A 25515-nucleotide genomic window follows, 5' to 3' on the forward strand; every position below is an offset into this window, starting at 1 on the left:
TGCCTCCAAATGTGAGTTTTTGTGTTTTGGGAGTCCTCCATCAGCATCACCTCTTTGCTTGGGCTCTTCAACTATACCATATTCAGCAAGTATTAAATGGTTCCGGGTCTCTCTTTTTCCACATCACTTTCGTCTACTTGCTCCGCTATTACGTCCAGCGTGCTGAAAAGCATGCGGGTTGGATACGCGAAAATTTCACCGAATCGTGGTCGGTATAACCGAAAAGGACTATGCCGTCTTTATTCTAGTTTTTGCACCCCTGCTGTTTTTTATCTTTCTGGTTTTGCTTTCCTCCTTCGCAAGAAGGATACAAAGAAAATACGCTCAGGATATTTTAAGTATTGCAAGTATTTGCTGCGTCTGCCTCGGTGGTATCGGAATCATACAGTCGTTTCTAAATTTGACATCGTTGATGCGCCTTCACGACTGAAACATTTATCTAAAGATATATGTCTTAAAACTCGGCAAATGATTGGTGTTTTTGACCCTCTTTGGCCATTTTTTGAATTGAGGTAATTTACTTATGTTGTATGTTGTTATGCTGCTATGTTATTTATGTTGTTATGTTTTTTGTCTTGTTTTTTTCTTTTTTTGTGTGTTTACTCCACAGTGTAATGTACTTTGTGGGTTATAAATAAATTATTATTATTATTACAATGACATCTGAAAATACAACTACTATGTATACTAATTTGTAAATTGATTAAAAATCTGCCAAGTCAACTATTTCAGCTTTAAGTTTATCTAGTCTAAAAGCGATATCTTTCTCTCTCACACACTTTTTTGATGAATTGCTTTTTTGAATGTATGATCACTGTTGTCAGATGTTTATGTCTACTACTTATGTTTATGTTAAAATCCATTATATGTGCTTTTCTTATGCCAAGATCATATTATATTCACAGTGGTGGGTAAAACCAAAATTCTGCCCGACTACAGCGACAACTATGTTTACAAACATTGATCAACTTACAAGCGTAAAATGATTTGGCCAATCAGAGTAAACATTTAGGACGTATTTTTTTAAGTTATAAAAAATGGGCGCTTAGAACAGCGGATATCCGTTCTGTTTGATAAATCTGGGAAAAGATAAAATACATATTATTATTAGGCAACAGTTACGAACAAATTAGTGTTGAAATAAGCATTTATACCAATTTCTTTCCTATTCGCTATATACTCATCGTTTTCTCAATTTTTCCTTTTTGTTTTTTTTATAATTTATTGTGCACTTCAATAAAGACTTCTGAAATATTGTTCATTTTATTTACCGTCCCTTTTTACTGATTTTTTTTTTTTGCTTACCGCAAGTAATGATTTTGACCAAGTCCACAATTTGATTTTCTTGACCCTTAAGTTTAAGTTTGCGAAACAAACGTTTTTTTTCGTTTGCTCATATTATTTTTCTGTAAGCAAATCTTTTGTACTTGTTCTTTAAATAAATCTTCTCTGGTGCATTGTTCTTTTTTAAAACGAGATTAGTCTCAAAGTGGGTAAGTCCTTAAAGAGACCTGGAAAGATGAATCATTTTGATCAAAAGCTTCTGTCAATCGATTGATGTGTGCCTCAATCAACCCTTCAATCTTGACCAAAGCTAATTTCAAGTTTAATTTTAACTCAAGGTCAGATTTTTAGTTTCAGTTTAGAGTAGTGTTGGGCGATAATTTGACTAAACGATATATCGATGTTGTTACTTTCGATAACCGATATATCGATTTCGATATTTCTGATAAGTTTTTTACTCAGACTAACTTTAGTTTGGCGAAATTCAATAACGAACCTTGCAAATAAAGAGTATTTTGCAACTTTGTTTCCAAAGTTTGAATAAAATAAAAATACTTCCATGAATGAACATTATAAAAAACCCTGATTTGGAATTATTCGGGCTCAGGATAAAGAAAAATAAGCTACTGGCTATTTTTGACTATTCAAATCAGCAACATGTCAATATCTTCCCCTGAGAATTGGTTCAGCCTTGTGTTTCAAAAATCTCCTGACTAATCAAACGGCTCTTGTGTTTAAGGAGCTGTTTTTAAGGCCGTGATTAAGTGAACCGATGGAACTCGAAAATTCCATGCTGAATTGAAAATTTATATTTAAAAAGTACTCAAGTATTCATTGGCGGAAGATACCGCTTTTAATATCAGGCCGTAGCTTCTTGAAGATGCTACGAAATGTTTGCTAGGATTTTGCTCAATTTCCTCTAATTGCTTAGAAATCTTAAAAAAATTCTAGCTCTTTTTCACAAGTGTACTCTATGAAGGATATTGCTTTTAGAACAGGATCGGTACTATCATGAGCAGAAGACAATAACCTGTAAGATGATTGGAACCATTTTTCGATGTATTTTCCTGTTTTCGAACAGTCCCATAGAATATTTTCAGCTACCTGAAATTTTACAAGTTTTTTCAAACAGTTCGGGGTAACGAATTGTAGTAAAGAGCGACCCGGCTCAGTAGTAACCAAAACTCTAAAAAAATGGAATTTTGGTACCAATAGCTACATCAAAAGAATCGCATTTTAATGTTGATTTTAAATATATAAGTTGCATCAAGTTTAGTCTTACCCATCAAAAGTTACGAGCCTAAGAAAATTTGCTTTATTTTAGAAAATAGGGGGAAACAACCCTTAAAAGTCATAGAACCCTACTCTAGAAGTTTCAAGCTCCTATCTATCAAAACGTGGGATTTTGTATTTTTTGTCAGAAGGCAGATCACAGATGCGTGTTTATTTGTTTTTTTTGTTTTTTTTTTCAGGGTGATCGAATCGACCCAGTGGTACTAGAATGCTGCAAAAGGGCTCATTCTAACGGAAATATAAAGTTCTAGTGCTCTTTTTCTAGTGCCCTGAGAAAATTCGCGTTATTTTAGAAAATAGGGGGAAACACCCCCTGAAAGTCATAGAATCTTAACGAAAATCACACCATCAGATTCAGCGTATCAGAGAACCCTACTGTAGAAGTTTCAAGCTCCTATCTACAAAAATGCGGAATTATATATTTTTTGCCAGAAGGCAGATCACGGATGCGTGTTTATTTTTTTTCCGGGGTGATCGTATCGACCCAGTTGTCCTAGAATGTTGCGAGAGGGCTCATTCTAACGGAAATGAAAAGTTCTAGTGCCATTTTTAAGTGACCAAAAAAATTGGAGGGCACCTAGGCCCCCTCCCACGCTAATTATTTTCCCAAAGTCAACGGATCAAAATTCTGAGATAGCCATTTTATTCAGCGTAGTCGAAAAACCTTATAACTATGTCTTTTGCAGACGACTTACTCCCCCACAGTCCCCGTGGGAGGGGTTACAAGTTCAAAACTTTGACCAGTGGTTACATATAGTAATGGTTATTGGGAAATGTACAGGCGTTTTCAGGCGGATTTTTTGGTTGGAGGCAGGGGTTGAGAAGAGGGGGATATGCTAGGGGAACTTTCCATCGAGGAATTCGTCATGGGGGAAGAAAGTTTCCATGAAGGGAGCGCAGGATTTACTAGCATTACTTAAAAAAAAACAATGAAAAAATAAATATGAAAAAGTTTTTTTTCAGCTGGAAGTAAGCATCTAGAGATCAGATTGATAAGTTGGTATAATTAACCTGCTATTTCCGCGAATGAATAAGTGCTATTTAAAGGATTTTTGACAATTGACGGTCTCTAGAGAATTGAGAGACAGAAGGCTACCCTAACTTCAATTTTGAACCTCGATGTTTTGAAGTTCACTTAAGGCTGTGATTAAGTGAACTGATGGAACTCGAAAATCCCATGTTAAATTGAAAATATATATTTAAAAAGTACTCAAGTATTCATTGGCGGAAGATGCCGCTTTTAGTATCAGGCCATAGCTTCTTGAAGATGCTACAAAATATTTGCTAGGATTTTGCTTTATTTCCTCTAATTGCTTAGAAATCTTAGAAACTGTCTAGGTCTTTTTCACAAGTGTACTCTATAAAGGATATTGCTTTTAGAACAAAATCAGTACTATCATGAGCAGAAGACAATAACCTGTAAGATGATTGCAACCATTTTTCAATTTATTTTCCTGTTTTTCTAACAGCCCCATAGAATATTTTCAGCTACCTGAAATTTTTACAAGTCGGTTGCCAGAAAGAATCGTTTCAGATCGCCGATAATTCCCCCTTTGAGACCAAAATGACAAGCTGGTATAATCAGCTGCTTGTTAATAGAGTGTGAAATTTTCATAAATTATTTCAATGCAATGAAGGAACCTAGAAATGAGAAATAGTCAGGAGCCTTCCGTAAAGTTGTGCACACAAAGTTGAAATCATGGGAAAAATTAAATCAAAGCGAGGTATGCAACTGCGAAACTGCGAAAAATTTGGGGATAGGCGAGTGGATAAAGAATCGAAAAGAGGCTAAGGCGGACGACTACTTTTACCAAGTACAATGTCAGCTTGAATGGGCTCAGCTAGATACTTGCTTTTTCATGATTTTTACCCAGAAAGACTTCTACATTGAAAAGATAGACCGCAATTCAGGCTTTTGGATCGGTAAGATTTTTCCCAAGCTAAAAGGATTCTTCATGGATGCTTTGATCCCAGAGTTCCACGGCGGCTTCCAATACGAGAGCCGTGCTTATAAGATTAATCGTCTAGTACCGGTAACAGGAAAATTCATTTTCCTTACATTCTATCATTCTTTGTATTTACATACTTAATTGTGTTGTCATTTGAAATAAAATACCTTTGTTTATATTGCTTGTCCTCCAACTTTATCAAACAGTTCGTGGTAACGAACTGTAGTAAAGAGCGACCCGGCTCAATAGTAATCAAAACTCTAAAAAATGGAATTTTGATACCAATAGCTACGTCAAAAGAATCGCATTTTAATGCTAGATTTTAAATATATAAGCTTCATCAAGTTTAGTCTTACCCATCAAAAGTTACGAGCCTGAGAAAATTTGCTTTATTTTAGAAAATAGGGGGAAACAACCCTTAAAAGTCATAGAACCCTACTGTAGAAGTTTCAAGCTCCTATCTACCAAAATGTGGAATTTTGTATTTTTTGTCAGAAGGCAGATCACAGATGCGTGTTTATTTGTTTTTTTTTGTTTTTTTTTTCAGGGTGATCGAATCGACCCAGTGGTACTAGAATGCTGCAAAAGGGCTCATTTTAACGGAAATGCAAAGTTCTAGTGCCCTTTTTAAGTGACCAAAAAATCGGAGGGCACCTAGGCCCCCGTCCCACGCTAATTATTTTCCCAAAGTAACCGAATAAAAATTCTGAGATAACCATTTTATTCAGCGTAGTCGAAAATCCTTATAACTATGTCTTTCGGGACGACTTACTCCCCCGAAGTCCCCGTGGGAGGGGCTACAAGTTACAAACACTGACCAGTGCTAACATATAGTAATGATTATTGGGAAGTGTACAGACGTTTTCAGGGGCGTTTCCATTTGGTTGGGGGCAGGGGTTGAGAAGAGAGGGATATGCTGGGGGAACTTTTCATGGAGGAATTTGTCACGGGGGAAGAAAATTTCCATGAAGGGAGCGCAGGATTTTCTAGCATTATTTAAAAAAAAAATGAAAAAATAAATATGACAAGTTTTTTCAACTGGAAGTAAGGAGCAGCATTAAAACTTAAAAGGAACAGAAATTATTACGCATATGAGGGGCTCACCTCCTCCTAATACCTCGCTCCTTACGCTAAAGTATTTTTAGAAATTTCAACTATTTATTCTACGGCTTTTGTGATTCAGGGGTCATTCTTAAGAAATCGGGACAAAATTTAAGCTTTAGCGTGAAGAGCGAGGTACTGACGAGGGCAGGATTTTCTAGCATTATTTAAAAAAACAATGAAAAAATAAATATGACAAAGTTTTTTCAACTGGAAGTAAGGAGCAGCATTGAAACTTAAAAGGAACAGAAATTATTACGCATATGAGGGGCTCACCTCCTCCTAATACCTCGCTCCTTACGCTAAAGTATTTTTAGAAATTTCAACTATTTATTCTACGGCTTTTGTGATTCAGGGGTCATTCTTAAGAAATCGGGACAAAATTTAAGCTTTAGCGTGAAGAGCGAGCTACTGACGAGGGGGCTAACCCCCTCATATATGTAATAAAAATATGAGAATACAGAAGTTCCTTACGTAAGCTAATTTGTAGGTTACGTATATCTTTAACTAATAAAATTTATTTTTACTAATAATTTTACCATTAAAAAAATTCGAAAAAAATTAAAAGTTCTAGTTGCCTTTTTAGGTAACCAAATAATCGGAGGATGACTAGACCTCCTTCCCCGCTCCTTTTTTTCTCAAAATCATTCGATCAAAACTATGAGAAAGCCATTTAGCCAAAAAAAAAATTAATATGCAAATTTCGTTATAATTATTCATCTGCGGAGTGCATAAATCAAAACATGCATTGATTAAAAAACGTTCAGAAATTAAATTAAATAAAAACAAGTGTTTTTTAACTTAAAGTAAGGAGTGGCATTAAAACGTGAAACGAACAGAAATTACTTCATATATGAAAGGGGCTGCTTCCTCATTAACGCCCCGCTCTTCACGCTAAAATCTGACTCTTTCTCTTGACTCTATTTTTTAAAACAGTAAAAGACTTCAGCGTAAAGAGCGGGGTGTTCACGAGGAAGTAGTCCCTTTCATATACGAAGTAATTTCTGTTCGTTTTAAGTTTTAATGTCACTCCTTACTTTCAGTCAATTTTTTTTAATTTAATTTGTAAGAAACCTTTGGTTTTCTAAGAATCTTCGAAGAAAGCTTTCAGCTAAGTTCGGTGTTTAGTTTCGAATTAATCAACTGAGGTATTTTAAATAGCCTATCCCTAGGAAAAAAAAGTGGAAAAAACAATAAATTGTAAAATGCACTCCATGCATTCCGTCACAGTTGCATATACATGGGCATTTTGTACTTGAGAATGATAGTGCTCTTTTGCTCATTTTCTCTTCTCCCTTCGTCGGTAACCAAGCTTTGCAAGACGCAGCCAAATATATTACTATTTCTCGGCTGAAGCCTCTCGCCAAAGGAAGCTGTCTATCAAAACCTTTCACAAGACTTGATAATTGGTGGTATTTGAAGTTTTGACAACCAACGGTCTCTAGAGAATTAAAAGACAGAAGGCTAACCTAACTTCAGTTTTGAAGCTCGGTGTTGTCAAGTTCACTTAATCACGGCCTTAAATAATTGGGACAAACAGTTAAAATTAGCGTAAAGAGCAAGGTATTGACGGTTAAATCGAAAAAATAAGAAAAAAATAAGGTATTTTTAACTTACGAACGGATGATCGGGTCTTAATGAAATTTGATATTTAAAAGGATATCGTGTGTCAGAGCTGTTATTTTAAATCCCGACTGGATCCGGTGACATTGGGGGGAGTCGGGGTGGAGGAACTCAAAATCTTAAAAAACGCTTAGGGTGGAGGGATCGGGATGAAACTTGGTGGGAAAAATTAGCAGAAGTCCTAGATACGTCATTGAAATAACCGAAATGGATCCGCTCTATTGGGGGGAGTTGGGGGGGGGTTAGTTATGAAAAAATAGGAAAAATAAGGTATTTTTAACTTACGAAGGAGTGATCGGATGCTAATGAAATTTCATATTTAGAAGGACCTCGTAACTCAGATCTCTTAATTTAAATCTTGAACAGATCCAGCGTCATTGGAGGGTGGAATTGGGGGGGGGGACCGGAAATGTTGGAAAACACTTAAAGCGGAGAGATCAGGATGAAACTTGATGGGAAGAATAAAAATAAGTCCAAGATACGTGACTGACATAACCAGACTGGATCCGCTCTCTTTGGTAGAGTTTGGGGGGGGGTATTTCGGAAAAATTAGAAAAAATGAGGTATTTGTAACGGGTGATCAGATCTTAATGAAATTTGATATTCAGAAGGATCTTGTGCTTTAGAGGTCTTATTCTAAATCCCGACCAGATCTGTTGACATTGGAAGGAGTTGGAGGGGGAACCCGAATTCTTGCAAAACGTGAAAATTGAGGTATCTTTATCTTACGAATGGGTGATCGGATCTTAATGAAACTTAATATATAGAAGGATCTTATGTTTCAGATGCTCAATTTTCAATTCGAATCGGGGACATGAGGGGTGGAAATAGAAATCTTGGAAAACGCTTAGAGTGGAAAGATCGGCATGAAACTTGATGGGAGGAATAATCACAAGTTATAGGTAGGCGATTGACGTAATTGGAACGGGTCCGTTCTCTTTGGAGGAGCTGGGGGATGTTAATTTGGAAAAATTAGAAAAATTGAGGTATTTTTAACTTAAGAACGGGTGACCGGATCTTAATGAAATTTGATATTTAGAAGGAACTCAGGTCTTAGAGCTCTTATTTCAAATCCCGACCAGATATTTTGACATTGGGGGGTGTCGGAGGGGAAAGCGGAAATCTTTGAAAATGCTTAGAGTGGAGAAATCGGGATGAAAACTTGGTGGGTAGAGTAAGCAAATGTCGTAGATACGTGATTGACGTAACCGCACTGGATCCGCTCTCTTTGGGGGAGTTAGGGGGTGGGGTTCAGTGCTTTGGTGAGTTTGGTGCTTCTGGATGTGCTAGAACGATGAAAATTGGTAGGCGTGTCAGGGAGCTGCACAAATTGACTTGATAAAGTCGTTTTCCCACATTCGACCATCTGGGAGGCTAAAGGGAGAGGAAAAATTAGAAAAAATGAGGTATTTTTAACATACGAGTGAATGATCGGATCTTAATCAATTTTGATATTTAGAAGGACCTCAAGACTCAGAGCTCTTATTTTAAATCCCGACCGGCATTAAGCCTCTGATTTTTCTTTTAAATCAGTCCATTGATTTTGGCTCTTCCGACCTCGTCATAAGTGCCATATGAGCTCTTAGCTCTTGTTCTTTTAATTTCTAACATTTTTCAGATCATAACGGAAATCCTCCCTCCGCGAAATTTTTTCCTGGAAGTTCTCACCTCCCAATATCTCAATGGTAGGTTTCTCCAAATTGAAATTCCCCCATGGAGAATATTTCCTGCCAAAAATCAGCCCCCCCCCCACCGCGACAATATCCTGTGAAAATGAAATTAAAAAACAACAAGTTTTTCTACTGAAAGTAAGGAAAAACATTAAAACTTAAAATGAACAGAAATTATTACGTGTATGAGGACGAGGGATTGCCTCGTCCTCAACACCTCGCTCTTTACCCTAAAGTTTTTTTAGTACTTTTAAAAAACCTTCCTATTCTTATAATTAAACGACCTTTGTGTTTCAGCAGTCGTTCTTGAAGAATTGGGACAAAATTCAATCTTTAGCATAAAGAGCGAAGAGGGCAATCCCCTTCATACACGTAATAATTTCTGTTCATTTTAAGTTTTAATGTTGCTCCTTACTTTCAGTTGAAAAAACTTGTTTTTTTTTAAATTTAATATCTGATCGTTTTTAAGCAATGCCAGGCAATCTGGCCCCACCTCCACGGAGAAATCTCTCTCCCCACCGAAATATCCTCTAGACACTTCAATCCCGGGGAAAATTTACCCCGGACAATTACGTTTAACAACTCCACGTGTGAAATTGAGACTGAAAAGAGAAAGCAAGACATTTAAAAAGAATCTTACATAGGTATTCTGGCAAATTCCCCAGTGTGTAATTTCACCTGACAAGCTCAGCCCCTGGATTCTTCCCTTCCCATAGAAAATTCCTTCGTAAAAAACCAGAGCAAAAAATTCACCCCCCACCCGGAAATATATACATACTTCACCATCGTTGTTGGCGCGTGACACGAAATACCTGAACAAAACTAGTCTAGTCGATCAATCACCAGCGTCAACCATATGAGTCATTCAACTTTCTATCAATCACCGTTAACGCTTGACTCAAGTGTCAAACAGGTTCCCAGACGGTCAATCATGCTTGAATCGATCGATTGACGGAAACTTTTGATCAAAATGATTGACCGTCTAGGGCCTCCTTTAGAAAGAACTTCTTTCATTTAAAGTATATGCAGTAAATATCAGGGAAAGTATAGGTGAGTATTAAATGTTACAGATTAGGAAAATATTTTGAAGATTGACACTACAGTAGTTGAGTAGCTTAAGTTATACTTAAGAGTATAACTGATATAACTGGTATATATACTGGTATGATTAGGAAAATATTTTGAAGATTGACACTACAGTAGTTGAGTAGCTTAAGTTATACTTAAGAGTATAACTGATATAACTGGTATATATACTGGTATGATTAGGAAAATATTTTGAAGATTGACACTACAGTAGTTGAGTAGCTTAAGTTATACTCCTTATTATCGATAGATGTTGTGAAATTTTAAAATAAAATTTATTATGTTTGGCCAAGAAGAAGAAGAAACTTAAGTTTTCTTCAAAGTTTATCCGTGAGATGTTTATCCCTGAGATCTTTAGTCGTATGATTTTCCAATATTGCGATAAAATAAGATTGCAAAGGGGGAACCAATAGTAATTAGTTGGTATATGCTAAAATAAAACCTCATCAAATGAAGTAGTTTGTACATAGGCTCGCTAAGTGGCAGCAGATAGATATGGATTAATTTTTTTCTTAGGAGTCTGAACTGTATAAATGCAAATAAAGAGCGTAAAAAGTATAGTGACGGAATGACCAAAAAAAAGTTTCTCTTTTATCAGTGAAATATTAATGCATTGACCCTCCTCCGCTGTAACTGGTTTTCACTATGGGCTATTTGATGTGCGGAGTTATTTTGTCCAACTGATTCAGATATTATGCCATTAAAAGAAAAACACGTTTAGTTTTTTCAAACGAAAGTGGAAAGTGGTATTAAAACCTACAGTGAGCTGAAGCACTCCTGTATATGAGGGGGTTAACTTCAAAACTACGGTTTCCGTAATAGAAGGAGTGTTGTTATCCCCCTCCCTCCGTATCCATATTGCACGTGTGGTCCAAAATAACCCAAAATGAAGGGAAGCTAGAGAGAAGTGGGGATTCCCACTTTTACAATAATCCGAACAACCTCTCATAAGGTTCAGTTCTGTCCCGGAACTGCTGCTGGGTTGTTATTGTCTTTAGACTTAAGTTGCTTTTTGTTGCATAAAGTGGTAGTAATCGGATAGTCACTGTGGAACAATTTCTTTTGCTACCTAATATAGTTCTAGAGCTTCAAACTATCATGTGAATTAGTACTATAGTTCTAGAACTTTCCTGATATTGCACAACCCCAGTGTTGATGCAATCGCGATCACCACAGGTAAAAAAAAAGTATTTCCGACTATCTTGGGAACTACTCGAAGTGGTATAAATTAGGTAGTCACTGTGGTTTTATCTTTGGATGCCTAAAAGGGTTTTAGAATTTCAAATTCTGGTTTGAGGGGAACCCAGATTGTGCGATCACTGATTCGATGCGATCACCACATGTTAAAAAGGTGCATTCAATACCATTTAAGAATTTTACGAATTGATAGAAGTGGGATAGTCTCTGTGGCACAATGCCTTTTGTTGCTTGAAATAGTTCTAGAGTTTCAAGCTGTCGTTCGAATGCACCCTGTCCCGATGTTTTACAGCCCTGTTTTCGATGCGATCCCCACGGGTAAAAAAAAAACAGCATTCATGACCATTTTGGGAACTACTCGAAGAGGAAGAAAACGGATAATCACTTTGGTTTTATTTTTTGATGCATAGATCTTTAGCTTCAAATTCTCGTTTGAATGTACCCCTGTCCTGATGCTGTGCAACCACTGATTTGATGCGATTGCCACAAGTAAAAAAAAGAAGAAACATCCATAACCATCTTGGGAAAATGTGGAAAACACGAAGTTCCGTGTCTAAGCTTGTTAGAAATGATGAATTTGGTCTCATCATACTTATCAAGACCCCATCTCTTTGTAGGATAATTTTTTTCTCTCTCTTAAATTATGCAGATGTTATTGTGGTAACAACTTCTGATCTGCGAGTTCAAACTTCATGAGTTCTGCGTGTAATGAACCAGCATCACAGATAAATCAATTTGATGCATATTGTCGTTAAACTTACAGATTTGATTTCGATTTACAAGGCTAGTTTTTTATCTACCACTTGGCACCTAGAACAGTTTAATTTATTCAATATTTCAACGTGTTTTGATTTACTTGAAAAATAAATTTTATTTAGTTTTGGTTCTTGTTTCGACGTTTTTTTTGTGCATGTTTTTGAATTTCAAAATTGTTCATTTGTGGCCTATGACCTGAATCCAGCATCATCGGACCTTATTGTTGAGTTACATTAACTTTTTAGGCTAGTTTTAGTACAAATTTGAAGAAATTGCTAAAGCCAGATCAATGAATGTTTCAGAAATCAGTTCAAATAATAAATGCTTCAAATCTCTTAGAGTTTTGTAAACCTTGCTTGGCTATTAATTTCTAAAATATTAAACAATTAGCCAGACAGCCCGTCAGACAGTCGGCATAAAAAGCAAAATTACTATAATATATACTGTTGTGCGAAGACCAGAGAAAAAATGTTTTGCCCCCTCCCTCCACTTAAAAAAAGAACTTTTGTCTGATAAGTTCTACTCGATCTTCAAGCAATGAGATGAAATGGAGTATGCTTGCCAGTCTACGAAAAAAATTGTCACCTTTAAGCAGGACTTATTGCATTTTCTATAATGAAATGTAGTTGTTTGTGTTTAATCCAAGTTCTTTTGTTAGGATCCAAAAACCAACTGACTGATTTGATTGCAGATCTCCGATAATACTGTTCTGTTTCTGTAGCATGACGTTATAGTTTTCAGATTAGCTTTTGGCTGGTATCTCACCAACAGTCTTAACTATTTAAAGCAATTTGTTCAATCTATATAAAGAAATTTGTCCTGAGACAATTGTGTACTCTAGCATTTTGAAAAATAGACTGCTATCTTATCTTGGAAACTTTTTTTACGGAGGAAAATGGAGGTTACAATTTTTTTATTTTTTTTTTTTTATTATGGAGGATTAATAGGCTTGATTCATTTTAATCGAGAAATTCGCAGAAGTCATGTATAATGGATGTTTTAAATAGTTTGAATATTGGAAGTGAAATCTATATAAAAGAAATATACTTGATTCGCATGGATGTGAGATTTAAAACAACGAAACGAACTCCATAATCACTTGTTTAAAATAATAAATATTTTTTAGGAAAAAGTGTGGGGTATTGCATACGAAATTGCTGAAGAAGACGAAGAAACAGTTAGAAATCATCTAGACTACCGGGAAAAAGGTGGCTATCAAAGATATCTTGTAGATTTTTACCCAGAAGACGGAAATCTACCATTCCCACTTGAAATTTACCTAGGAACTACTGACAATCCATTCTTTATTGGACCATCTACTGTTGAAGAAGTAGCCGAAGTTATTGTGAAAGCTAAAGGACCTTCTGGTGAAAATACAGAATACCTATTTGGTTTAGCCAGGGCTCTTCGTGAGCTAGGACCAGACGCTAGAGATCATTACGTTTTTGAATTGGAAGAGGTGGTGATCAGATTAAGTAGTAGAAACACGTTGAACTGAATGGCGTTGAAGAAAGCTGGAAAGATCGTCATTGGTAGTGCGGTTGGTGGCGGGATTTTGTATGCTGTTCATACTAATGACTATGATTTAAATTCACTTGGTATTGTCCGGTTCGGAAGAGCAGCAGTTTGCGTAAGTATTAAATAAAAGAAATTTAAAATAAAATAAAAATAAAAACAGCAGAATTAAATAAAAAACAAGTTTTTTTTAACTGCAAGTAAGGAGCGACATTAAAACTTAAGATGAACAGAAATTGTTCCGTATATGAAAGGGGTTGGCCCCTCCTCAACGCTCTTTACGCTAAATTTTGACTCTTTGTCATAACTCTACTTTCTAAAACAATAAAAACAAAAAAACGAACAAACAAATAAACACGCATCCGTGATCTGTCTTCTGGCAAAAAATACAAAATTCCATATTTTTGTAGATAGGAGCTTGAAAATCGTACAGTAGGGTTCTCTGATACGCTGAATCTAATGGTGTGATTTTCGTTAAGATTCTTTTAGGGGATGTTTTCCCCTATTTTCTAAAATGAGGCAAATTTTCTCAGGCTGTTAACTTTTGATGGGTAAGACTAAACTTGATGAAACTGATATATTTAAAATCAGCATTAAAATACGATTCTTTTGATGTAATTATTGGTATCAAATTCTGTTACCACGAACTGTTTGATTTATACGTGTATACATGCTTTTTTCATTTTTTCTCTGTCCCTTTACTTTCACTCTCAGTTGTACTTAGGAGTTCACAATAACTATGCTGGTGAGGTTATGTACGAGAAAAAATACTATTTATGCCATCTCACTTCCCATCACTCATTTTCTTCTATTTTAATGGTTTATTAAAATATATTTAATTTATGGAATTTGACAATACTTCATAATTATATCCGCATTAGCTATCGGTCTTGATACAGACCTTCCTCTCTTTTCCCTCCCTCTCTATCACTTTCTCTCTCTTTACCTTTCTTGGAATCTTAGCTATAGCACACAGACTTAACTTTCAGTATTCTTCTGATTTTTGCCACATCATAATCTAGTTCATTTGTTTTATTATTTGAAGCGCGTTCCAGTTTTCTCTTTTCTCTATTACTCCACAAGCATAACTATGCATGGTTTGGGTTAAAAATAAGGATTTGATGTTATTATCACACTTGCTTTTCTGACAATGCACCCCCTTAATGCACCCCTCCTTAATTCAGGTTCTTTTAGGTTCTTTTACTTATTATAATAATTATAACATAAGTATGACCTACTCCCGGCAGAGAGCATAGCGTAAATGGGACGGGAGTTATAAATGAAAACAACTACTTTCTTCAAAAAATCTTTCTAATGATCCCATTATATAGTCCTAGAATTCATAGAGAAATAATAGAAAAAAATATTTCCTAATAAAATTTTATTCACAATTCTATTGTAATACACCGGGCACACCTAGATTTCATCGAGTCAAAATGTAGCTACCCGCTATAGATTATAAACAATGAAGAAATACATTATTAGGGCTATATGTGGGAACATCAAGGGAAGGGAGTGGGTAGAAACAAAAACATGATATTTGAAAAGAGCACAAAATAGTGCTACTTTAATTTTATTAAGATTTTATTTTATTTATTTCATTATCCTTCCTTTTAGCTACCAAACTAAAATGTTACGTATTTTGTTGATGTCAAGGAAAAAAGGCGGTAATAGTTATTGCTGCTTTTTTGCTGGGCAGCTGTGAGAGAGGACAAAAAATTTAGAAAGAAAAGTGGCAAAAAATAGAAAGAAAATTAAGGTTGATCATAGGCAATATAAATATATAAATATTTTAAATAAAAATATAATAGTAAGTGACCTAAAAGCAAACTTCATTCAGTTACCTCTGTTCTCCCTTGTAACTATGAATTATATAGGCAGGACAATAGGTTTTACACGGCGTTAATGTACTTGATGTTGATATCACCTGGAAGGTCCACGATAAAATCGCAAGATTTCAACATAGTTCTAGGTGGCTCTGATCAGTCAACATTTGCAGAAGGCATATGAATACCATCTAGCTCGCTGATTGGACGCAGCCTATGGCGTTTGGCCAAGCTAGGGGGCCTACTGACTCTTCGATGAGTGTAAAATCTAAATGTGACGTTCAAATAACAGTTCAATAGGGATAAATTCTTTTATTTGACAGTGCAACAACAAACAAATTTCTAGGTATTTCGGTCACATGCACAATAGCCGACATCAGCAGAGTTTAGCTGTAGATGGCGGCTACTGTATACATGACCGGAATATCCTGAGATTTTTGCTGTTTTTTCATTTTAAAACAAAAGGATTTGTCCCTATTGAACTGTTATTTTTTTGCCATGGAAAAGCAGTGTGATCTTCGGAAATAAAAACTAAATTATTTTGTGATTGTTCACATCTTATTTTTTTTGTATTTGTATACAGTAGGGTCTGAATCAAGTTTAACGAACGGGCATAAAGATTAGCAAAATCTCATCTTTAGGCTAAGTGGGTAATAAATGTTCTCCATTCTAGAGAGGATTTTTGGGTCTCTGCTGGTGAGTTTGTCGACGCATTTTCCAAGCATCGGTATATATTTGCATTTTTCAAACAGTGGTTAATCATTGAATGATGAGACGTAAACGGTTTCTCTAGGCTTGGCTGAACATCCTGCTCAAATATGATCTGGTACTTGTATGATTAACCTCCTGTGACTCAAGTGGTTAACCACTGAATGATGAGACGTAAACGGTTTCTCTAGGCTTGGCTGAACATCCTGCTCAAATATGATCTGGTACTTGTATGATTAACCTCCTGTGACTCAAGTGGTTAACCACTGAATGATGAGACGTAAACGGTTTCTCTAGGCTTGGCTGAACATCCTGCTCAAATATGATCTGGTACTTGTATGATTAACCTCCTGCGACTCAAGTGGTTAACCACTGAATGATGAGACGTAAACGGTTTCTCTAGGCTTGGCTGAACATCCTGCTCAAATATGATCTGGTACTTGTATGATGAACCTCCTGCGACTCAAGTGGTTAACCATTGAATGATGAGATGTAAACGGTTTCTCTAGGCTTGGCTGAACATCCTGCTCAAATATGATCGGGTATTTGTATGATGAACCTCCTGCGACTCAAGTGGTTAACCATTGAATGATGAGACGTAAACGGTTTCTCTAGGCTTGGCTGAACATCCTGCTCAAATATGATCTGGTACTTGTATGATTAACCTCCTGTGACTCAAGTGGTTAACCACTGAATGATGAGACGTAAATGGTTTCTCTAGGCTTGGCTGAACATCCTGCTCAAATATGATCTGGTACTTGTATGATGAACCTCCTGCCACTCAAGTTGTTCTTTCATTGACACGTTGCAGAACCGGTTTTTTTTTAGTTTCTTTCAGCTTAGCGGGAGGCAAGACAAAGAGAAGCGACAGAATAGATGGAAAGTATGTAATTTGGGCTATATATAGGTACATTATGGGTAGGGGTGTTTGTAAAGTATTTGAACAGTTTAAAGTTTGATTCTAACCTATATATTTGATTTTCAGGTATCTAAAGTTGCATGGGATTATAATCGTACTCTATACTCAGGAAATTTGGATTCTAACTCGAAGGAATATCTGATGGAAAAATCAAAGGTAACTAACAAGTACTAATTCAGCTCTAAACAGTATTTGAACATGATCTGAACATGAATTCAGAGCAGTATTCAAATAAACTTTTATTTTAAAATTAAGATTAAATTGAACAAATATCAATCAAACAGTTCGTGGTAACGAACTGTAGTAAGGAGCGACCCAGCTCAATAGTAACCGAAACTCTAAAAAACGGAGTTTTTATACCAATAGTTACATCAAATGAGTCACATTTTAATGCTGATTTTAAATTAATAAGTTTCATCAATGTTAGTCTTACCCATCAAAAGTTACGAGCCTGAGAAAATTTGCCTTATTTTAGGAAATAGGGGGAAACACCCCCTAAAAGTCATATAATCTTAACAAAAATCACACCATCAGATTCAGCGTATCAGAGGACCCTACTGTTTAAGTTTCAAGCTCCTATCTCCAAAAATGTGGAATTTTGTATTTTTACCAGAAGCCAGATCATGGATGAGTGTTTATTGGTTTGTTTGTGTTTTGTTTTGTTTTTTCCCAGGGGTGATCGTATCGATCCAGTCGTCCTAGAATGTTGTGAGAGGGCTCAATCTGACGGAAATTAAAAGTTTTAGTGCCCTTTTTAAGTGACCGAAAAAATTGGAGGGCACCTAGGCCCTCTCCAACGCACATTTTTCCCCCGAAGTCGCCGGATCAAAATTTTGAGATAGCCATTCTGTTCAACTTAGTCGAAAAGCTAATAATTATGTCTTTGGGGGCGACTTAATCCCCCACAGTCCCCAGGGAAGGGACTGTAAGTTACAAACTTTGACCATTGTTTACATATAGTAATGGTCAGTATGAAGTGTACAGAAGTTTTCAGGGGGACTTTTTTGCGTTGGGGTGGGAGTGGGTCGGGGGAGGAGGTTACGTGGGAGGATCTTCTCCTTGGAGAAATTTATCGAGGGAAGAGAATTTCCATGAAGGGGCGTAGGATTTTCTAGCATTATTTAAACAAATGAGAAACTAAATATTTTTTTCTCCTTGAAGTAATGAGTAGCATTAAAACTTAAAACGAACATAAAATATTACGTTTATAATGTGGTTCATCTTCTCCACAATACCTTGCTCTTTACGCTAAAGTACTTTTAGCAATGTCAACCATTTATTCTGCGGCCTTTGTGATTCAGGGGTCATTCTTAAAGATTTGGAATAAAATTCAAGCTTTAGTAATAAAAACACACAAATATAGAAGTTCGTTACGTAAGTTAATTCGCAAGGTACGTATGATTATTACTAACAAAATCGTTAGTGCAAAAAATAAAAAATCTAGTTGCATTTTTAAGTAGCCAAAAATTGGAGGGCAAATAGGCCTCCTCCCCCACCCCTTTTTTATCAAAATCATCCGATCAAAGATATGAGAAAGCCATTTAGCAAAAAAAAATAATATGCAAATTTCTTTTTAATTTTTCATGTGCGGTGAGCCAAAATCAGAACATGTACTAATTTAAAAACGTTCAGAAATTAAATAAATAAAAAACAAGTTTTTTTTAAATGCAAGTAAGGAGCGACATTAAAACTTAAAACGAACAAAAGTTACTCCGTATATGAAAGGGGTTGTCCCCTCCACAACCCCCCACTCTTTGCGCTAAAATTTTTTTTTACTGTTTTAAAAAGTAGAGTTGTGACAGAGTCAAACTTTAGCGTAAAGAGCGAGGCGTTGCGGAAGGGACAGCCCCTTTCATATACAGAGTAATTTTTGTTCGTTTTAAGTTTTAATGCCGCTCCTTACTTGCAGTTAAAAAAACTAGTTTTTTTATTTTGATTTATATAAGGAATGAGATTCCGCCCCTTTTTCAACCCTCGTCTTAAATGCTAAGTAGCCTGATTTAAGCTAAGCCAATCAAACAAAGCTAAACATAAATGTAATTATAGGATATGATTACCAAATGATGATTATATAATGAGATTAAATGATAAGAAAAATAAAATGATGTAAGTGAATCAAACAACTATGATGTTTAAAGCAAAAATAAAGAAATTAAACTTAAAAATCGAAGAATATCTTGCAGGATTTGCAAATACTTGCTTGTCATCCGGGGTAAATTCATCTCGCATCAACAACTAATCTTAAAAAAAAAAACTCGCTCTTACTAAAAAGGAAAATTCAATGAAATTGATAATTTATTTAGGAGAAATTAAATTGAGTTAAAAAATAAAAGTTTTGGTTTAATTAAATTGTTATTTGTTCGTGTAGGTCTATACTTTGGATTGATTTTTTGTCCCTTTTTTTCTTTTTCTTTCTGTTTAAAATATGTTTTGAAAGTATAATAAATATATAGTAGCATAGCAAGTGGGCCCTATATAGTAAAAGAACTCTCAAAAGTTTTTGATTGGTTATGCTAATCTCTGAATAAGTTTACCACACCCTCTCCCTCTGAGGGGATTTCTGTTGTAATCCTTGCCATAGTTATGAACTTGGTGATTTTTTCAAGTTTGATCTTTGATTATGGATATTCAGTGACCTTGCCTGGACTTGCTCTCTGCAAAGATGAATGCAACAGTGAAAAGGTCATATTGCTGGAATCCAATGTGTTACTCCATCTACCAAATATCAGGGGCTATTGTTAGGCATCTTTCCAAGATGATACACTTCTTTTTAGGCAGACACTATTATTAGAACAAAGCTTATGGTATTATTAACATGCATCAGCTAATTGTGTTGGGATAAGGGGGGAGGGCTATGGATTTTATATGTTTTTCAGATCCTCGATATAAGTTTTCTTCTTAATTTCTTAATTCTTAATATTAGTATACTCAGCGATATTAATTAATAACTCAGCGATTTTTTCGGGGGGGGGGGGGCAGGTGCAAGTATTTTGCATCGTTTTAAGGTCGTTTATTTCCTGAATTTTTGAATTTCTATAAAGCCTGGTACTGCTAGTAGAACATAACTGCGTATATACGCTTACATATTGCTTTCAGATCGCACAAAAACCTTTCTTTATATTATATAAAAATGTATTTTATAAGCCTGTTATATTGTTTTTCTGCCTATTAGTTTTAATACTTATGTTTATCATAAATCAAGAAATCTGCAGAATGTTTTTGGGAAGTTTGTTACTTGTTAACGAGTCTCTCCAAAAATTTCATATAATTTGCCTGTGGCTGTGTTTTGTATTTGCCAAAGTCACTTCCATATGTACGTTTTTCTCTTACGTTATTTTTTTATTGTGCCTATTCTTTATCATGTAGATATTCGTTCTATTATGCAGGTCTATAAGCGTTCTGTGGAAATATTGAATATTCCAATACTTGTTATGATTCTGTTCTAAAATTGTTCGTTAAAATCGCCTGTTTTTGTCCCCCCGCCCACCTAGTAACTTCGTGTGTATATTTTTTTTTTGTTTTTCAGTAGGGACCTCCCCCAGGCCACTCAGCGCGTCCCCAGGGCCTGGATAAGGGAACATCCTACATATATGTAGGATACCTCCATGGAGATGGGAGGCGCGTACCAAAAGGGACTCAGTTTCTGGGGGTCTTGAAATTTTACTGCCACACCCTCCCCTGAGGATCATAAATACAGGTACAGGAGGAGGATGGCCCTCTGACGCACAGTAGACAGAGCCCACCGGTATGTGGACACGTCCCGCCAGTCACAATCCATTCCTCCAGCAATGGGTAAACTGTTGTTGATGTAGTATTTTACACATTTTATTTACTTTAAGCAGTCTTTCGACCTCATATGGAGAGACGGTCTGTGGTATATTCTTCTTCACTTTGGTGTACCACAAAACTTAGTATCATTGATCAGAGATATGTACTCAAATTTCAGAAACCGCGTCATGACGGGAGAGAACCTTTTCGATAGCTTTGAACCATCGACTGATGTGCTACTGGGTTGCTTGCTTTCACCAGAACTGTTTAACCTGTTCCTTACACGTGTCCTATCACTCCTTGACAACTCGTCAGGTGTCCTCATCGGGGGAATATTGATTGATAAATTATCCCATGCAGACGACATAGACCAAATAAACGGGAACCGGGGATCTTCAATCCCTGGCCGACAACATCCAATCACCCACCAGTTGCTTCGGAATGACCGTCAATCCTCAAAGACGAAAACTGTGCTCTGTCCACGAAAGCCGGAAAACAAAGAAAACTTAAACCTCCAGCCTGGTGCCTGTCAAATCTAGCTTTAGAGCCTTGATGCCGATCTGGAGGAACACGAATTTGTCGACACTGCTAAAAACACGACTCATCAACACACTGATTAACTCCGTTGCCATTCTCGCTTGTGAATCATGAAACCTCAAAAAAGATGACCAACGTCGCCTAGCCCCATTTGAAACAAAGTCACTTTGCCTTATTGCGATTATTACGCACCTGGAAAGGATCTCTAATATTATACTGTTTGAAAGCCTCAAGATCAAACACACCATACTTGACAAAATATAACCGCAACGACTTACATGGATAGAGCACATCCGTTCTATGGAAAATTCCCGTCTTCTGAAAATAGTCTTCCATGGTCGCGTGCATGGGTCTCGCCCGGAGGTTGGCCCCGAAGAGATGGAAAGACAATTTCTCTACACTCAACCTGCCCCGACTTCTAGGTGTGACTGAAGGTAGATGTTCATATAGACGCCTCATCAATAACATAGTGAATGAACAGCCCCAAAACAATCTATGAGTACGGATGGGACTTCAGTCAAGTAAGTAAACGACTGTTGGAAACTTCTACATTTTATGATATTTTATAAGGTTTTATTTTTTCTCTAATTCCTTCCACCTTTCAAATAAATTTCAATATACTTTCTTCTCTTATGCGATTTTTAAGGTTCTTTTTTGTGCCGCGGCTTTTAGTCTGTTTTTGTGTTTTCCTGCTCTTACTGATCTTTTTGACACAAACAGGTTCATAAACGTTCTGCTGAAAGATTGTTGGAATTATGCAAAGTGAATGGTGGCGCTTTCATCAAAGTAGGTCAACATATAGGAGCTTTGGAGTATTTGTTGCCAATAGAATATGTGGAGACTATGAGAGTTCTCCACAGCAAGGCTCCGCAAAGCCCTCTAGACGATATAATGAAAGTTTTGAGGACAGATTTAAATAAAGAGGTAAGGAAAATCGTAGTTAAATAATGAAATATATATGTTTCATATAAATAACGGAATATCTATTAACTGCAATAGCTGAAAGATAATTTCTAATGCTGGTCTGATTGTTGGACATGATCAGAAGAAGTTGTTTAAGTTCATATGTAGCTATGAATGTTTAGTTAAGCAATATTTTGACCAGAGATTTGATGAGTAAAAAAAGTAAAGTAATCCGATTAACGACGGTTCTTGACTACTAAGCTCCCTGCGTTGGCCCTGCAGTGTGTTGCTACAGCAAGTGTTGGTATCTGGGCCCCGTATTATCAGGCTAAGGTCAAACCCATTGCACCATTACAGGACTCGTTTGAAGAGTTATTACGCTTCTCGGCTACTAAGGTCCCTGCGTCGGCCCTGCAGTGCATTCCTGCAGCGTCATTCGATCTCTGAGTCCCGTATTACCAAGCTAAGGTCAAATCCACTGCGCCCACTACAGGACTCGTTTGAAGAGTTATCTTCAGGCTTGTTGATGTTTAAATTATCTGCCAAAAGATGAGCCAGAAAGTAAAATCCCTTACTATCCCGAAAATAATCATAAAAACATGAAAGGCAACACAGAAGAAATACAGAACAAAGTTGGGCGGTCTTATCTTTGAAGAGACTGAAAGTGCAACAAATTTTGTTTTTAGGATCCTTTTGATTTGTCCAGAGGAATAGGATCACCAACTTTTTTTTTCAATAACCTCTCTGAAATTTTGTCTCCCATATTTAAAGGTATCTGCCAACATTTCAACTCCAAAAATTGGTGAAAAAAAAGAAGGAAAAACAATGTTCAAAAAATTAAACAAACAGCTCCAAAATACTGAAGCAACAGCAAGAATCCAAAGTAGAAAGGGCTACATCAAGGTGACCACAAAATATAAAAGATATTCCGTGGGGTCCTAAGTGTCAAGTTGCTATTATTTATATTATTGCAATGGGTGGGCTCATGAAACTGAGCTGAGGCTCAGGTTAACCTCGAATGGTTTTGATATGTGCAAAGGTTAGCCTTTGCCTTCACATTCTGAAAAATTATTTTAATGGTGGAGGGACTAGTGTTTACTTTTCCCATTCTTATATACATGTAACCAGCGGTCGGACATAACCTTCCCAACTATGTCTTCCATTTTATGAAAGTGGCATCTAGTCCTGCCCAGACGTGCTTCTGTTAAGCCTGATCCTAATTTACATCATTAACCCTGCCTGCAGCAGGCCTTGCTTCGTCTTGATAGTCAATCATAGCCTTCGCAATCTTTAAGGGCTATGAATTATAGTTGTCTGTCGAAAAATGATCCATCTACAAAAAATGCTGCTGGCAGAGTGAATGTTATCACGTAAAACAAGGCTCTAGATGCCATTCTTGCTCCCACGGCCATCTTTGATTCATGCCAAACTGGGGAATCAGCTTATCCTGATTGGGGGAAATGACTCCCAAAACTGCCTCTGCCTAGAATGGCTTTTGTAAACATTTGTATTTCAGATCTATGAAAGCGTAAAATTGCAAAGTTGTTTATTTTCATAATATTTCCAAGACGGGTTGATTTTTTTTGTATACTTTTTTCTGTTTTATTTTCCTTATTTTTATATTCTGTTCTTTTTTTTATACATTCTATACACAGTGGAGCGTATGGGAAAAAGGAGACAATGAAAGACTCCACAGTAAGACTCCACAAAGCTGTCTTGTAAGACCCTCCTCTCGACGTGTAGTAGCCCCTCCTATTTCTTTATCTTTTTCTTTCTTGGGTTTATTAAGGAAGCGCTTTCGCATAGTCACAGGAATCAAATCCTGAGAGTGTACGAAAGCTCTGCGTTCTTGTTTTGTCCTGAATAAGTTGTTGGGTTTTTGTTGGATTCTTCATTCGGACTGGGATAATCGGTTGGACAATCTGACGAACTAAAATAAGGTCACTCGTTCGCCTGTGAGTCCAAGCAAATTCAGTCCCCCGTTTTACATGCAAGTCTTAGGATGAAAGGATGGATGAAAGACTATCTATCCACCAGTGAAAATGATATCATTTTTATGCAATCCTGAAAAAGGCTTATGCCAGCTCTGTCTCTTGCTCAGACTATCTATTTTGGCCTTATGGCCTTGGCCTTAGACTATCAATTAGCCATGGCTTGATGGCAACGTGATTGTAATTCAAAATCAACGGATTCGGACACAATAAACCAGTGAAAGTGTTGGATTTTGTTCTGGATTTTTAGAACAAAAGAATTAATGTGATAAACTTGTTGCTTATAATTTCTTTATCTGTTTAAATACTACTGTGAAGTATCAGGAAACCCTTAATTGTATCGTTCCCTAAATCGCAATTGATGCTTATAATAAAAGATACAAAGAATTAAAAAGAGGGAAAGAATCAAATGCAACAATTTGACAAGGGAAACAACATTTTTTTATTCCCCACTCATCAACAGCCTTCTTAATGCCCTCTTTTGAACTAAACACTTATACAAATGTTTACTTCATTAAGAACAGAAAATTTGCGTTCATTCTATTATCAGATTAGCTTTCAGTCTATCTATTTTCTAGCATACCTTTTAGGCTTGTAAATAGCCTTAGCATGTAGACGAAATTTCAGCAATTTTATTGGATTCAAGTATTTTTTTATTTTTTCTCAATAGCACCAATTTGAAAAAAAATTTATAAAGCTTTTTTTTATATATCCAGGTATTAAGAAAGACCTGGAAGACGATTTAGTTGGTGAATTTATGGTACATTTATTACTTCGTTAGATTAAACATAAACACGCCACTTAATATGCCTTTTAATGCTAATTCGTTAATACTAAACAATATGATTGCAGAAGAAGTAGCACATTCTGTACATTAGCTTTCGGGTAACAATGCTGGATTTTGGGTAACAGCATCTTTCGGACACATCCTGGGTCTTACTGCGGGTTGCTGATGTGCTTTTGTCATGCCATCTACATTTTATAACAGTTCAGATTTCTATAAAGTCCTTTAGATGGCAATATTGTAACGTTCAGCTGAGCATGTATACCCTCTAATTTTTATGGCAGACTCCAATCAATAGATAAGGGAGATCAAACAGTAGAATCAAATATGCTTATTCAGTGTTAAAATAATATGGACTTGCATTGATTTATAATAGTTTCAAAACCAGTTGATTATTTTTATATGCTCCATAAATTTACGTTTTGAGGTCACAGTTAATTCACCACCATAATTGGATCTAGCTATTTCGACACATTATACTTGACAAATTGTCATCTAAATTTTAATGAATTATATAATCTTTTTTCTACTCCCCCCGCAAAAAAAGGAATAGACCTTTTGATATCGACTGACAAACTGACAAAAAAAAAGAAGATTTTTTTGGG

The 25515-nt window shown here is 36.2% G+C and overlaps 2 protein-coding genes across 4 annotated transcripts in view; both read left to right on the forward strand.

Moving 5' to 3' along the window:
* Window positions 1-4532: 4532 nt before the first annotated feature.
* LOC136038989 (putative glutathione-specific gamma-glutamylcyclotransferase 2) lies at window positions 4533-13457 on the forward strand. Its single transcript, XM_065722508.1, has 2 exons — window positions 4533-4610; window positions 13086-13457. Exons 1-2 carry the CDS (start codon window positions 4533-4535, stop codon window positions 13455-13457), a joined length of 450 nt encoding a protein of 149 aa, XP_065578580.1.
* Window positions 13200-25515, forward strand: part of LOC136038520 (aarF domain-containing kinase 1-like) — a 51920-nt gene continuing 39604 nt past the window's right edge. For 2 of the 3 annotated variants that reach the window (XM_065721623.1, XM_065721625.1), the window contains exons 1-3: window positions 13200-13589; window positions 16994-17083; window positions 21953-22156. In XM_065721623.1, coding sequence (XP_065577695.1) covers window positions 13458-13589; window positions 16994-17083; window positions 21953-22156 — 426 coding nt within the window. In that variant the 5' untranslated portion in view covers window positions 13200-13457. The remainder of the gene's footprint in view (window positions 13590-16993; window positions 17084-21952; window positions 22157-25515) is intronic. The other variant, XM_065721624.1, reaches the window with a different exon arrangement.

This window comes from Artemia franciscana, chromosome 18 (genome assembly GCF_032884065.1).
Source record: "Artemia franciscana chromosome 18, ASM3288406v1, whole genome shotgun sequence".
Taxonomy (NCBI): Eukaryota; Metazoa; Arthropoda; class Branchiopoda; order Anostraca; family Artemiidae; genus Artemia; species Artemia franciscana.